This window comes from Arvicanthis niloticus, chromosome 24 (genome assembly GCF_011762505.2).
Source record: "Arvicanthis niloticus isolate mArvNil1 chromosome 24, mArvNil1.pat.X, whole genome shotgun sequence".
Taxonomy (NCBI): Eukaryota; Metazoa; Chordata; class Mammalia; order Rodentia; family Muridae; genus Arvicanthis; species Arvicanthis niloticus.
The window spans coordinates 5,334,407-5,350,886 of record NC_133432.1 but is presented as its reverse complement, the minus strand read 5'-3'; the positions used below and the strand labels follow the sequence as shown (position 1 = coordinate 5,350,886).

At 53.1% G+C, this 16,480-nt stretch overlaps 1 protein-coding gene across 2 annotated transcripts in view; it reads right to left on the bottom strand.

Moving 5' to 3' along the window:
- Nucleotides 1–380: 380 nt before the first annotated feature.
- Fam222a (family with sequence similarity 222 member A) overlaps nt 381–16,480 on the bottom strand; it is a 44,835-nt gene continuing 28,735 nt past the window's right edge. Inside the window, exons 2-3 of one of the 2 annotated variants that reach the window (XM_076922479.1) lie at nt 4,500–4,674; nt 381–2,790 (exon numbers count right to left, since the gene is read on the bottom strand). In XM_076922479.1, coding sequence (XP_076778594.1) covers nt 1,511–2,790; nt 4,500–4,548 — 1,329 coding nt within the window. In that variant the 5' untranslated portion in view covers nt 4,549–4,674 and the 3' untranslated portion in view covers nt 381–1,510. The remainder of the gene's footprint in view (nt 2,791–4,499; nt 4,675–16,480) is intronic. The other variant, XM_076922478.1, reaches the window with a different exon arrangement.

The following is a 16,480-nucleotide window of genomic DNA, read 5'->3' as shown; positions in this document are numbered from 1 at the left end:
GGACTGGCAGGGTATGGGTATATGCCAGGTGTTGGCTAGCATAATCCACTCTGGCCAGGACGATGGCAAGCCTGTTCTCAACTACACTGCCACCATTTAAACTGGGAGGGTGACAAACAGGATCTAGGGAAGGGCTTCCAATGGGGAGTTTTCAGAGCCACCCCAGGGCTCAGGATTGATTTTGCCCCTGTGAATGAACCATGGGCCACCAGCCTGAGGTGACACATAAGACACAGGATAGCAGTCCTATTGAAGAGCTTTGTAATAACTTGGGCATGGCACACCCCGCATGCCACCCCGCCCTGCTCCCACAAGGCTCCCTGAGGTGAAGGAGCCAGCAAGAGAGAACTTCACAGGAAACCCACAGCTGAGACACCATCTGTTTTCCTTTTTTTTCTTTCTCTTCGTTTTTAAAACAATATAGTGCAGACAGACTGCACTTCTCACAGTAGAATAAAATGGTCAATTTTAGTATAAAAAAAAACATTCTCAGAGATTTGTAAATGCACTTAGTGCTCAGACAGGCCTTGGAGAGATACAGTACCGCTCCCGGAGCGCCTGGGGCCGGCAGGGCCAGGGGACTGCAGGCCTTGAGGACTTCCTGGGCTTCTTTATCACCACCCCCCAGCCTCCCCGCAGCAGGGCAGGGGGAGGGGTGATACAGAATGGGAGGTGGATTGCTTATTCCAGTTATAGCCAGGTCACCCTCCCACTGGTCCCTGGGAGACCCCGACACGCGAAGCAAGGCAAGCTCGTCCTTGTGAACAGACCTGAATTTACAGGTCTCTTGTTAGCCCCCCGCCCTGTGACATCTTTGTGCGGATAGGAAGATGGTGTCCCTTCCTCGAAATGCAGACAACTGTAATAAATACACAAGTCTAGGATGCGAGTGGAGTCTCCTTGGGCAAGGTGCCCTTGTGCAACGCACCAGCTGTTCCCAGCAGCCCTGTGAGATGTACTGTAGGGGATGGAGAAGAGGTTGGTCTGGGGTGTACAGCGTAGGGGGGGTGGGTAGTTAGGGGAAGAGTGGGCAGGAACAGGGGGCTGGTAGTCCTGAGGCCTCTGGGAGTCTGGAGTCAGGGTGGTTCTTCACCTGGATTAGTTGGTGGGATGGGGCACTTTGGACCCAGGGACACGCTATGGATCCTCTCGGCTCCCTTTCTGAGACTGGGAGATTGTGGGTGGGGACCCAGTGTACGACACGGGATGACCAGAGCACCCCTCTGCTGGAGACCCAGAAGGAACTTCTTGTTTGCAGAAGGTCCTCTCTCCCTGCCTGGATGAAGGACTAGCTTTGCAGCCAGCCCGGGACCCTCCCTGCTTCCTGGGACAGCAAGTTGGGGATGGGGGGGAGCCCTGGTGTGTGAGGTCAACCTGCCTGCCCACTACAGCGGGGCGGTAACCAGCCTGGCTTCCCTGTGGACACAGGGCTGCTAGCTTCCTGCTCTGTGCTATGGCCCGCCAACCCCCAGCACCCTGTCCATCTGTCCGTGTGCCCACAGGGCAGACCTTATCTGTAGACAGGTAGGCGGATGTGGGCGTGCTGGTGGTCCAGCAGCCGGGGCACAGCCACGGTCTCATAGCCCTTGCCCAGCATCTGTTCCTTGATACAGGGTGGCCGGATGTCGTTGATGAGATACTCCAGCGACTGGAGGCTGCTGCTCAGCACGGCTGTGTTACACACACTCTTGCTGGTCAGGCCTGAGAGTGCATCTCCAGGAGGCCCGGCTAGCTCCCGGGCCGCTCCTGGTCCCAGCTCTGTCACTGCGGCAGCAGCTGCAGGATTATAGCAGTCACTGGTAGGTGTCACCAGAACACTGTTCCAAGGGGCAGCAAAGTACTGGCCCACGGTGAAGCTGCCGGGCAGCCCCATGCTGCAGTTGTGGGGCGACCCGTTGGCCCTCTCGAATGCCCTCCCACCACAAGTCTCTGGGGACTGGGACTTGCTGGCTACAGTGTTGCTACTGTAGGCCCGAAGCGGCTGGGGTGGGGGAGGGGGCGGCTTCTGTGGCCACAGCAGGTAATCCAGGCCACCTTCTGCATACCCTGCAGGTTTGGTGGCCCCAGCCAGTGTCAGGGCTGGTGTGGCTCCCTGGCTCAGTTCTGTGCCCTTCCGGCAGTCTGGCAAACCAGCTGTGACCGAGTAAGCCATGCTAGGAAAACTGGGCACGGGGCCATGCTTGGCTGGACTGGGGTGGGGCACAGCCACGCCCTGACAGGCGCTCGGTGCAGCACCCGGGGCCTGGCACTGCTGGTTGAGCTGGTACAGGATGCTGTGGATCGAGGGTAGGTTGGAGGGGGGCAGAGGCAGGCCCCGGCCTGGCAGAGGGATCACAGAGGTGGCAGTGGCTGCTGCAGGCAGGTTGGGCGGTGGTGCAGGTGCCTCAGGTGGCTTCGGGTAGGCCAAGGGCCCCAGGGTACTGGGCACTGGGTAGGGTGCGATGCCCACCTGCACGGTGGCCGGTGACAGTTTAGTCCGCTTGCCCTCCACGCTCTTGAGCACGCTTTTGGTGTGCCCGGAGGGCGCGGCCGCACTGGAGGTGACAGCAGCCTTGACGATGGCCAGCAGGCCCTGGTAGCCAGAGGTATGCTGAGGGTAGGGGCTGTAACGCTGGCCACTGGTGTCATAGCCGTTGACCGTGCGGCTCAAGTGCTTGTGTTGCGGCACTCGGATGTTGGTGGGGAAGATCTTGATGGACAGGGGGCTGTTGGCCACCTTCTCTGCGTAGGCATCCAGCTCGGCTGGGCTTGGGTAACGAGAGGAATGCATAGAGCTGGCCACCGACTCGCCTGTAGGGACAGAGGTACAAGTGAGAGACGGTAACTACAGCCCCTTGCTCCCCCACTGGCTTCGGGGCTGCCCAGTCCCTTTCCCTCACTCCGCCCCTTCCTCCCACACTTCCAACTTCTGGACCAAAATGTGAGCGGAAACTGTACACACGTACAAGGTTGAGCCACAGGCCCAACCTATCCTCAGCCACAGGCAAGCTTGCAATTTTTCATCTTTGAGATAGGGACCTGCGTGTGTTCCAAGTTGCCCTCAGACTTGATGCTTATACAGGAATGAGCTTGAAGCTCTGACTCCTCTGCCTGCCCCTCCCAAACGCCGGTATCTCAGGTGTATGCCATGATGCCCAGTTATGCACTGCTTGGTTTCCAACCCGGAGCTTCGCAACGCTAGGGAAGGCTCTACCAACCGAGTACCCTAAGCCCTAACCCGCGTATAGCAACGGCTATGCTGGCGGCCCTGGTGGGGCGAGGTGAGTCTGACGCAGGGTGCTCACGGTAGCTGCCCTGCTAATACTGGGTGTGACATTCTAGACTGTGAGACTTGCTACAGGGAGTCACAACTGGCTCTGCCACGGAGGGGTGTGGAGGAGTTGCTGGTCGGAAGACCCTCTTCTGACACCCTGAGCCATTCGAAACTGGAGCCTAGCCCACAGCTTCTTCTGAGGCAAGGCGTCAGCAGTGTGACCTTGGCTGTCCCAAGGGGCCCAGTGGGCTGAGGCACAGAGCGGAGCCAGGATGCTGTAACTCCTGGGGGACCATGCCGAGCCTCCCTTTCTTCATCAGTACAGTAAGACGATGCTGCTCCGAAGGCTGCCTCCACGGGGATCTGGGCGGGTTTAGCAGGTCCATGTGCACAAGGCAGAACTCAGATCAGTGTTGCTCAACTGTGGCCCAGGGCAGGGCCTCACCAGAGAGGGACACCCATGGGGTCCTTTCCGTTGGAGGCCTCTTGTCAGATCCTCCCAGAGCCCTGACCTGTACAGCCTTGGTCTAGTGTTGGTCTGGATGATGGGTCTCTGTATTTGGGAGGCCGGCAGCAGAGTTAGCTCTCCCAGACAGGGTCACCAGAGGCAGCAGAGCCAGGGCCTGTGCACGCCACCGTGGCTTCTCACTACACGGGGCCTCCAAATGGTTAGGGATATGTGTTTGTCATGGCATGGGCGTATATACTGGCGGCTTTCGATGGACTGGGAGACTGCTTCACATCTGAAAATGCACAACAGCAGACTTGGGCGTGGGGGATCTGTCCAGCCCCATGGATGGACAGTACCCCTGCTTTGTTCAGGGTTCTGGGCAGCTACAGATGGCGTTGAACAGGGGAGATGCAGAAGGGGGTAGTCACAACATGGACGGGGGTAACATCCCTCCACCTCTCAGTCTTTGGGCCTAACCCGGGCCCAGCAGGTACATCCAACCCCTACCCTGCTCTGTGGAGCCCTTGTTCTTAAGTAGCCTAAAATAAACTTGGTGTGGAGAATGGAAATGTCACTTTGGCCAATGGGGGAATCTTTCTCTGCGATTGGATTTAAACTACATTATACAAGCAATTTCATGGGCACTTAGCAACGCCCGGAGAGTCCCGCAAAAAAGGGACTGGCTCTTCATTTGCCAGCCATAAATCAGCAGTTGCTATAATGAGCACAAAAAATGTCACTTTTATGCAATTTTACAGATGAACGAAACTGGTGAAATTAGCTGTGGAAACCTACCAGACTCAGCAAAAGCAGCTGCCGGGAGCGGGAAAAAAATGATATCCATGTGTGTTCTCGCTCCCCTTAAACTCTCTTTCCGGGCAAGCGTCTGCCATTGTGGTGTGAAAACTCATTTGTCCTTGGCGTTATGCTTTCATTCCGAGTTTATCTTGAGTATCCAATGAGCCACCAACTGTGAAAATGATTAAATCTACAAAATCTATCTAATGGATGGAATAAATTAGGTGTTCAAAACCTTAAGGAAAAAGGAGAGACAATTGTTCTCTGGTCTTGTTACCCGAGAGAGGGCGTACCTCGCCCCCTTCTGGTCAGTGGGCATCCTGCGGGTGGTGGCACTGAGGGAAGAGAGAGAGGGTTGGAGCCTCTCTGCAGGCAGTGACTGTGTGCCAGGCTCTGCATCCACCATTTTCTGAGTGGCTTGTGTATGGAGGGCCAGACAACTGTGAAAGGAGTGGGGAATGCATCCCTGTGATGTAGGTAGGGTGGGTGGGTGTGACAAGTGGCAGCCAGCCTGGAGACCTGCCTTCCCAACCATTCAAGCCCCTGCAGGTCCCCATGTCCTATACAGGCAGGGTTGAAGTTTATAATCAGTAAGACCCTTTGGAAGGAATGGGGGCTCTCCCACAACAAAGACCTTGTGGAGAGGCTACAGAGATGGCCGGAAGCCGGGGCAATGGCCTTCTGAGTCTTGTTGGGAGAAGATAGTTCAGCCCCAGCTAATGTGACCCTCAGGGACTCTTGGCTTTCTGAGTCCCATCAGCCACAGGACCACAAGGTCTATGACACACGGGTCTCTATTTTACAGGTGAAGAAATCAGAGGTTACAACCAGCCAAGGTCAGAGCTAGGTCAGCATTCCACCCAAGGCGGGGTCTAGAGAGGCTGGGGTCACCTTTAGGAGGCCACTATCCAGCTTCAAGGAGAGAGAGAGAGAAGAGAGAGAGACTGCTTGGGCAGTTACTGTTTCCTAGCTGGTGCTTGGTAAGCCTCTGACAGGGCACGGCCATCGCGGGGCTGCTGGAGCGTCCTGTCACAGACCTGGTTTAAATCATGGCCTCTGCACATGGCATTGACATAGTAGCCCCTGCCTTAAATCCTGGTCCCCCAAAGACTTTTCTGGCTATCCCCCAGTGCTTCAAACATCCCGTTCTGCAGTGGACTTGGCTTGAGGCCCTGGGCTACTTAGCTCCTGGGCCCAGGTTGGCAAAGTTCCAGACTTTTCTGTGGAGAAAACCCAGCCACAAGCGCTCATGCCATCAGTCTGTTTGGTAAACACGGGGGCCTAGGGAATAGGGAGAGGTCCTCGTGGAAAGACTGGGGAACTCTGTGGCTGCGGGCTCCTCAGTCGGGTGAAGAGGAGGCCCAGCTCCCTGTGCTCCAGCTGGTTTGGGGAATCTCATCCTGGCATCTTCATCACAGAAAGCACCGGCGGACACCTGAGCCTATCCCTTCTAGACCACTGACCACTGCTCCCGTCTGCCTGATACCCACAGTTTCCTGGGCTCTACTACAGAGGCAGCAGCCTAAAGAACTGGCACCCTGTATGGGGGTGGTAGGCAGCAGCAAGCCCAGAAACAAGATGGTGGGTGGCAGGCTGACAGGGGTGGTGGACATGTCTGTGTTCTTGGGCATGTCTCTCATAAATAGTAGTGTCAGATTCCTTCGTCTGACACGAACTGGGTCAGTGGCTTGAATATCCTGAGAATGTAATGTGAGTGGGCAGAGGAGTGGCTTTTATGAGTTGAGTTTCTAATCTGTCTGTCTATCTGTCTGTCTGTCTATCAACACAGGGTCTCTGTATGTAGCCTCTCTGTCCAGGAACTCAGTATGTAAACCTCACAAGTTTTCAGAGATGGCCTGCCTCCTGAGTGCTGGGATTGAAGGTATTCAATACCACTCGTGGGAACTTCGTAAGAGGCCATGTGACCTCCACTGAGTCCCACAGACAAGTATCTTGCATTCAGAAGACCTAAGTGCTTCTCTCTCCACCCCCAGGAACATTATGGGAAAGACTCCATCCCGTCCTGCCCGGGGCATAGTTGACTCCTGGGATAGTTTGCCACGCTGCCCTGGGAAATCAGCAGTGAGGTGGACTGAATGGTGGGCTGGAGGGTCTCTTGGCTTGGACCCAGAGGTCAGTAAAGTAACCGCTAAGTAAGGGAAAAGGAGAGGAGGGGGAACCATAATGGATCCGAGGGGCCAGGAACCCAAAGAACTCTGTGTTGGGGGAAACAAACTTCCTGGCCCCAGGCCACTGTGGTCACCTGGGTGTGCGCTCCAAGTGGTAGGTTCCCCAGGGATGGATATAAAAATCCCCCGGGAGGCCATGTGTTGGAGGTTTGGTTCCTAGCTGGTGGTACAAAGGCTGATGGGATTACGAGGGCCCTAACAGGTTAGTCCTGGACACAGACATGTCCATCTTGAGTGGGGTATTAAATGGGCCCGGCTGGGGAGAGTGGGTGAGGGGGGTATGGAGTCGAGAGGCAGGTGACAGACAGGCTTTTAAGTCCCAGGTCTACCCCATGTGCCGCAGTGGCCGCTGCCCTTCTCTGAGCCTGTAGTAAACTGGCTTTGCACTGTGTGAGCCCAGGAGGGTCTCGGGAGTGGATGCAAAGTGCCCGTCTTCCTTGTGTCCTTGGCCACTGAAAACAGTGATTTTTTTCTGGAGGTATGTTCAGGGCAACACTGGGGGTACTGGCTACCTCTCCCTCTGCAGCCTCCCTTCCCGTCGCAGGCCCTGAATGCACGCACATACCGTGCCTGTCACTCCGTTTCCTCTGGGCCAGGTACTGCCTGGTTTCTCAGGAAAAGGTCAGACTTGATGCAGGGATGGCATCAAGCAAGGGTGACCTGGGCTGCCTCTCCCTGCTTGTCTCTCCTGCAATCCATCTCCATCCACGAAGCCCCCATTAAAGGCTTGTCTGGAGATTTAAAAGGCTGGCAGGAAGTGCCGGGCGAACTGTCGCTGCCATTAAGTTAATGTTATGGGCCTTTTACAGGTGCATTAAATAGATGCACTTATTAACGAGTATATTAAGCCAATTAAAACCAGCCCTCTGAGTGGGGTTTAATGTTGCCTCGGGGAGACAAGAAATGGCTTCACTGCATTGCTGCCTGGCAGGGAGGGGAGGGCAGGGCTCCGCTGTGGGGGTCCTAGAAGCTAAGCGACTAGAGTTGGGTCTTGGCCTTCACTTTGACCACGCAGACTTCAGGCAGCCTTGCTTCTTGCCAATGTGGGGCCGAAGGGGTGGCTTCTAGGTTCCGGAGGCTTAAGCATGCGATGAGATACTTGTTCAAGGGGGAGTGTGGAGCTGCCAGCCCAGAATTCCTGGTTCTGTGTCCGAGGTGCACTGCAGGATCCAGGCCTGTATCACTGGGGGACAGGCTGTGTTTTGTGAGGTATATACTGGAGCTAGCTGGCTCCATTACACAGAGAAGCAGAGTGAGTCTCTCTGGAAGGACAGGGACTTTCAGGAGCGTGGGGCTGCAGACAGCAGCTTAGAATTGGGTCCTCCTCAGGTGGCCAGGCCCCTCCTCACTCATGGCATATGTCCCCGGAGCAGTAGTTCAGGGCACCTCAGATTTCAGGGTACAGAATGGGACTGTCCTCTTCCCACAGGAGTGGAGGGCTGGCAGCCCCTTCTTTTCCTCACCAGGATCAGGAAGTCCCAGGGCATCCTATGCTGAGCTGGGAGGGAGGGGTGTGTGAGTCCTCTCAGGGACAGAGAAGGTCCCTGGGCACCACCCTTCATCTGTATTCCCCTTCACCGTGACACTCCGCCCTTGGAGGTGGCAGCCTCGTGAATGCTCAATTAATGTGACACTAATTAGCTGGTGGCACCAGCGGAATGCCTAATGAGGTCGATTGGAAGGGGGCGGGAGGCTACTGGGCAGGGAGAGCAGCTGTTCTCTGGTCTTTATTGGGAAGGACTCTGAGCAGTGTGTGTGTGTGGGGGGGTTGCTGCTGGGCACTGTGCTGGCTGTCCCAGGGACCCCAATCTGCTGCATCTACTGACCCCTGGTGGTTGACTAGAGGATCGGACCCTGGATAATTCCAAGCATGCTCTGTTAATGGCTGGGGACCTCCCAGGCTTGGGGTGGTAACAGCTCTGCAGCCTAGCTCTTGGGGCAGAGCTCTTGGGGAGGGGTGAGAGAGTGTTCAGATGTTTGGCACATGAATGAAGCCATGAGTGCCTAATCAGGGGGCATCCTGCATATACTGAAACAGGTAGGTACTCTCCAAGCCTTCTTCAACCTCAGGCACTGGCTGGGAGCCTTGGGGTGGCCTCTGTATCCCAGAAGGTGGGGCTGGGGAACACTTCCAGGATTTCTCACCCGCCCCTTAGCTTGGCTGTTCTGGCCACCTCTGACACTAGTCTGCACCATGCACAGAAGGGTCAGCCTGATTCATCCCTGCCATACCCAGCTTCCTCCTCTGACACTCATGCCCTTTGTCCACTAACAGACCCTTACTTTCTCTCAGTTCTAGTTCTGTATGCTCCCGTTTCAGGGAATGAGATTGAATACCGGGGCAGAGCAGGTAGCTCAGCGGTAGGACTGTCGCTGAGCAAACACACAAGGCCCTGGGTTCTATAAAGCACAGAAAACCAAAACAACAACAAAAGTCCCCAATTCTATTTATAACAGCATCAAAAATAAAAAAATAATAATAAAAAAAGGATACTCAGGAATAAATTTCAACAGAAGAACAAAATGGTCTGAAAGTGACAAGATGTTGAAATGACTTCAATCAATGGAAAGACGCCCCATGTTTGTGCACGGGAGACTTAGAATTGGCATCTGATTTCCAGGCCTTGCCATTCTGTCAGAATCCCAGCCAGCCTCCTTGGAGAAACTAAGAAGCTTGTCCTGGAATTCTGGGGATCCAGAGGAACCCAAACTATTTCTAATTTTGAAACTCAATGCCAAGTTACAATACTCAGGCCGCTGTGGGTACCAGGCATAAGGGGAGGCACCAGCGGTATGTCAGGGTACTAGAGAGTCCAATGTGAAACCCACAGAACCATTCGGTAGGGAGAAGCTGGTCGTCGTTATCGTCTTAAACACGGTTTCTCTGTGTAGCCCTGGCTGTCCTGAAACTTGCTTTGTAGACCAGGCTGGCCTCAAAGTCACAGAAATCTGTCTGCTTGTGTTGGGATCTGTGCATCTGAAGTTGGCCTTTTTAGACTAGTGGTGCAGACACCTGGATGTGGAGATAAATACTGGTAGTAATAAATCTACAGTTGCAGAATAATGAGGTTGGATCATTTCATGCAAAAAATCAACTCAAAATATCAGAGGCTTACATGGAAAAGCTAAGACTTTTCAAAAACCTTTTATTTGTTTATTACCCGTGGGGATGCAAGCACGTTCCACGTGTACACAGGGCGACACCTCTCCCCACCGTGTGGGTCCTGGGCAGAGACTCAGTCCTCGGACTTGGCAGTAGGCGCCTCCACCCACTGCGCTCTCACTGGCCTCAAGACTAGAAATTTTCAGAAGAAACCGCCAATGGCCGAAGGACAGCGCGGGTCACGCGAGGCCTAGTCTAAAAAGCACCCTGACAAAAGAAGTGGATGCCACCAGAATCCAACAATTCCTGCTTCAAAGGGGACCGGGAAGTCAGAGGAAGTCAGCTCTAGAATGGGAAAAGATTCTCCCACATCACGCACATGAAACAGGACCAGTACCCAGAATGCACCCGGGACCTGGATAACCCAAGAGTCAAGGAACTTCCAGGAGAGAAGAGCTGCACACACACCTTCAAAGAAGACACATACAAGCCGGTGGCCACATGAAGCACACATGAAGACAGAGGGCAGCTGGGTGTGGATGCACACCTATAACCCGGTGCCCAAGAGGCTGAAGCAGAAGGGTTGCTATAATTTGAGGCTGCTTGGGCTGCAGTGGGAGCCCCTGCCTCCAAGCAACTGTGGGGCTGGAACTCACCGGCAGCAGCTCTTGCCCCGCCCACCACAGTAAGGTTTGATCAGAACAGTCAGACCTTTGCTTTCTGCACACCGAAGGCTGCTGGGCAGTAAGGTACACCGGACTGTGTGGCCTAAGGTTGGAAGTGGCTGTCCACACACAAAGCCGGGCATCCTCTGTGGTAGAAGTCGGCTTAGAGTCACAGTCTTGTCCCGGGTGTTGTATGTGTTCATTTTCTCTCCCTCCCTGAGCGCAGGCAGTGTGGCCTGGGTGCTTCGCTCCCACCAAGTTCCAAGCCCCCGGGTTCAGTGGCAGGTGAGTCTGACTGGATCCTCTAGATAGGCGAGGGCATAACGCCCCTTCTATTTTACGTTTTTTATTTTGGTAGTGGGAAGGCAACATGCATGGAGGTTAAAGAACAACTCATGAGAGTCAGTTCTCTCCCTGCGCTGTGTTGTCTCAGGGATTGAACTAAGACCAGCAGGCTTGGCCACGAGCTTACCTATTGAGCCATCTTGCTGGCCCACTTTGTGACTAGAACCAGTGGCCCCTACAGAAATGCCCGACTGTGGGTAAGGGTGGGAGTTTGGCTGAACAGTCCACTTCATCTTGGGTTATGCACTCTTCATGGTTCTTATGGTTCTCTTCCGTGGAGATGTGCAGGGGTGGGGAACCTCTCACACTGCTGTAGAGACAAATGCTGAGGCCTGAGGAAGCGGCAGGCAAAGTGTTGGGATTGGCTGCCAGGGTCCAGTCACTCTCCTAGAGTCACACACATGTGCCCTGCGTGGGGTCCAGCCAGGACCTGACCCCCTTGGATCCATCTCAGTTCCTGGGTGCTTTGGGGGAGGATGGTAAGCTCCACGGTCTGAGACAGGCTGTCCACTGCTCTTGGGCAGCTGCTCATCCCCCTATAGTGTGTCTTTGAGTACAACAGTCCCTGAGACCCCCGACCCCCAACTACATGGCACATCCCAAGGGCTCTCTGCAGAGCCTGCATTTTCAGGGATGCACAAAACTCAAAGTTTTTATATTAGCAACTGCAGTGAGAAAGTCAAACATTTATTCGCTGCTGAGGCCCTACAGACCTAAGATGCAGGTTTCTGCAGCAAGGGTGATCAGGTCCTGCATGGGACCCTGGGACTCTGGCCAGCTGGGAAGGCTTAGCTCTTAGGCCTAAGGGAGGGGAGGGGACACAGTCTTCTCTGTTCTGGTCAGGTCATTTTCTCTAGTCACCTGGGATAGCCTGCTCTGTCCTCAGCTCTTACAGATCTAACCTGTGGCTGTTTCTAGTCCCTGAGGCCTGTTCTGGGCACATGTGGAAGCTGGTTGTTGTAGTTCTGTAAGTCAGGCTACTGTGATCCCCCCTCATGCAGGAAAGGGACATGGGTCTCAGACTGGTTCCCCACCCCCTGGATCTTTCAATGTCACCCATCACAAGTGGCCAGAGCTAGGCTTTTTCTGTCTACCTCATCTAACCCTTTCTTTATAAAAGGGGACACAGGTCCTAAGAGACTGATCCAGTTGTCCAAGGTCTGGCCAGGACCTTCCTACCTTGGTGTTAACCCAGCATAGCAGCGAAGCTCAGGCTAGCCCTGCCACGCTGAGTTCTGCTTGGAGCAAAAGAGATGAGAGCCGTTGCCCAAGTCTACAACCCCAGCATGCAGGAGGCAGAAGCAGGGGGATTGCCCGGTCAACCTGGGCTACATGTCGAGACCCTATCTGTAAACAAGGACGGACTTAGTGAGAGCAAGACCCTCCTAGAACTGAACTAACTAGAAACAGCACAGACACCAGACCAGAGGGGTCTAATCGTGCCTCTCCATCTGTGTAGGCCTGCACATGGCAGCTAAGGGCTGAAGGCAAAAAGATGCAAATCAAGTGAGGGCCAGTGGTGACATAATGGGACACCCCAAACACAAAGCCTAAGTCCCTCTCCCAGTGACAGGAGAGGCTCATGGGACATACTTGGCTGAAGAGCACAGGACTAAGTAAAAATCACATGACCACGCCCTGTCTGCAGGAACCTAACTGCTCTGGGGACAACGGAGGACAACTGAATGGGCGCAAGACCCTCAAAGTCCAGTCAGACATGGCCTCAGGTTTTTCTGAGTTGTGCGTGAGCCTCCTGCAAACAGCCAGGCAAGACAAACTCGCTTCCTCCAGAGGTAAGCCATGTTGAATAAGCAGCACACATCATCAAAACAAAGCTCGCACGGTCGTGGGTGGGATACACCACACCCCAAGAGAAAGTCGTCGACATAGAAGAGATGCCCGTGACAGCCCAGTGCTTCATGCAGGTATGTACTGACGGGAAGACATGTAGCAAAAGCCATCATTTTTGTAAGGCAGGAACACCAAGCAGCGGTGCAAGGGGAGGCATGAACGCTCCACAAAGCACCGGAGAGAGAAGGCACAGAGGGGGAAACGGGGGACATGAAAGCCAGGCTTAGAGGCTGTCTTAGGGTTTTACTGCTGTGAACAGGCACCATGACCAAAGCAACTCTTATGAGGACATTTAGTTGGGGCTGGCTTACAGGTTCAGAGTTCAGTCCATTATCATCAAGGCGGGAACATGGCGGCATCCAGGCAGGCATGGTGCAGGAGGAGCTGAGAGTTCTACATCTTCATCTGAAGGCTGCTAGCAGAACACTGGCTTCCAGGCAGCTAGGAAGCCCACACCCATAGTGACACACCTCCTCCAACAAGGCCACACCTCCTCCAACAAGGCCACACCTCCTCCAACAAGGCCACACCTCCTCCAAGTGCCACTCCCTGGTCCAAGCATATTCAAACCATCACAGAGGCTATGGGCCCAGGAAAAGGCTACAAACAGGTCAAACCAAGACAGTTTGGTAAAGCAACTGGACACAGAAGACACCTAAGTTCGAAAAGAAGGGTGCGGGGGAGGGGATGGCGGGGGGGGGGGATGGGGATGGAGGGCGGCATGAAGCTTCATTTTTGTTAGCTCCTTCAACTTGAAAGGCAAGGCAGGGGCATTTGGTATGTAGGAAATCCGGAATACTGATGGCTTGAGGTCGCCAGCAGCACACTGTGGGCCAGCTAGCTCCAGATGAGGGAAGGTGGGATAAAGCATCGGCAATACAATCTTACTTCTTGAGGATACAGTGAAACAAAACCAAGAATCGAGGTAGCAGTGAGAGGCTGCGGACCGCGGGAGGGAATGAGGGGCCCGTTCTAGCACAGAACATTCTCATCTTTACGAGCTGGGACCAGAAGATGTCACTCGCCGCTGCTCCGGCTTTGCAGATACAAAGCCAACTCAGGGGAGCGATGACAGGACGCACTGATTTCAACACTTTCCTCAGGGAAAACAAACCACGGCATGGAGTTAGAAACCGAGCGGGGCTGGGAGATGACTTAGTCCGTAAAGGACCTGCCTCAAGAACAGGAGGACTTGAACTCAGATCCTTGTCTGGATGTGAAGGGGAGGCAGAGAGACAAGGAGGTCCTCGGAGTTGGTGAGCACTGGGTTTAGAGACAGTGGAGAGTGGAGGAAGGCACTTGATGTCACCCTCTGGCAACACACACACACACAACTGATGAGTTAAAACTCCAGCTACCTAAAGACAAGCAGAGCATCCAGGTCACAGTGCAAGAGGAGATACAACAAAATCCTCCAGTGCCTGAGCTCAGATTACACACATCGGCCACACCACTAAGTATAGTGGGCAGGGGGAGGGGAAGAGAATTGTGTTTGTGTCACAAAGCTTAATCCAACATGACAGCATGAGAGTCGAGATTCACATCTAAATGTAACTAACCCAGAGAAGTCAGGACTGTAGACCTGGCAAAGGTATCAAGAAAAACAGAATTCAGAAGCAGAGGTTAGCTATTCTAAATCACATCAAAGTATTGAAATACGTTTGTTTTTTAAAAAGGACTTACTTCCTATGAAGGTTTAAGGTACTAAAATAGGCACGTTAAACAGTGGTGCAGTATCTGTAAAGACTGACTCTATGAGGGGAAACATCTTGGAACTCTAGCAGCCAGCAGCCAGCTCCTTTATCCAGAGAGATACAGAGAAGGTGTGTGTGCACCAAACACTGACAGGTTTACCGCCTTCTAAGTTCTCATAGGAAACGAAACAAAAACCAAGGTTACTTTGTATCACAAAGAACCCCAGACAAGATCTGGTATCTTTCTAGAGCTATATCCCTAGACACAGAGACTTCAATGCATTTTTAGAAGCAAAAAAAAAAAAAAAAAAAAAAAAAAAAAGGCAGCCTGCGTTTAGATGGACAGGTGGGGCTGGGATAAGTCAGGATGAAGTAGAAATCAACCGAAACTAGAAAACTGTAAAGTAAAATTCAAAATACGAATATAGACTTTGTAGCCTTTTTCCTTAAAAAAAAAAAAAAAAAAAAAAATCATTACAGACCATGCAAGATGGCTCAGTAGGTAATGCCACTTGCTGCCACACCTGGGACTAGAGTTCCATCCTTGGGACCCACATGAGTCCTGGAATCTATCCTCTGACCTCCACACACCAGCTGGGGCATACTATTGCTCATACACACAATTGCTTTAAGTCTCTAAAAAAAACTTCAAAATACAGGAAGATTTTAATAGACGATAAATCAGTGAATCAGAACCCCTAAAAGGATAATATTTCTCATAAATACTATAGATGGATCTATGGGGAAAGGCAATAGGTCTTATCATTAGCTAATCTAATCAAGAACAGGGGGAAGAGGCTAGGAGATGGCTCAGTCAGCAGAGTGCCTGTGTCCCTCAGAACCCACTAAGTGGGATGTGGTGACACGTGACTGTAATCCCAGCACTGGGGAAGCGAAACCAGCCAAATGCCTGGGGCTCGCTGGCAGCCTAGTCAGCAAGTCGCAGCCAAGTGAGAGAGGCTGTCTCAAACAAGCATGGCAACCCGGGGTCATCCTCTGGACTCTACAGTTGCGCTCCCTGAAGCTGCACACACAGAGAAAATCCCCGGCATCGGGGTGAAATGCCACAGAAGAACACTTGCACCGCTCTGCTCAGCCCTATGTAAGCGCATCAAAAACCCTGACGCTCAGACTCGGTCAAGGAGCAGAAGAATAAAATAATTATTGGAGCAGAACTAGTGAACACCGTTAAAAAGCCACCGGCCCCACGTGACACACGCAGGCTGGCTCACCCAGAAGGGAGCAAGCTTTAACAGACATGAACGGTTGCCCAGCACAGGGGGAGGGGGAAGCTGCAGATGGTGAAGGATGTGGTAGGAGGGAGGGGGTTTGAGGTAGCCTGGGCTACATTTAAGAACCTGCCTTAAAGGATGCTAAAGTTATCTAATTAAGGTAAGAATTTAAAAGAACAGATCTAATCCTGAAAGAATGCCATGGAGTGATTTCCCATGACCACCTGGGGTCCAAGCAGGAATGCAAGGTATTTTAACAGGAAGGTGCCCAGTGACAGCATCACTCATATTAAGAGGCTGGAGACAGCATATGCTTATAACCCACAAGGCTGTCTGGAAATGCTCCAACCCCCGTTCTTATTTTAAAACTGACAGGTATCAACAATCCAAGAACACTGTAGTGTGCAGATTGCCCAGGAAATGCCAGTTATGAAAGAGTTGCTTGGTCAAGCCTGTCTTTTCCATTCCTATCTTATTAATGTTCTGGGGGTGACAGAGAGTCAACTCTAGTCAACAAAAAATAAAATAGCCCCAGCATTTGGGAGGTGGAGCTAGTTGGATATTGGTGAGTTTGGGGCCAGCCAGAGCTACAAAGTGAGACCCTGTCTCAAAACAGACACAAGAACCCAGAGCATGGTGGTGCATACCCGTCACTCCAATTCTGCAGGCAGAGGCGGGGGATAGATAGCACACTCCCAAGTGCATGGCAGGTCTGAACCAGCCTGGACTGCACGAGACCTGGGTCACAACAGAAAAGTATTAATAAATGATCGTTCTCACTGGATATAACTGGAGTGGCCGACCTGGGAGGCCCTTAGAGCAACAGAAGGCAGCAGCATTCACAGAGCTGCCTCAGCTATGGGAGAAGCTGGTATCAGAAAACCCTCCGCTCCAGAAGC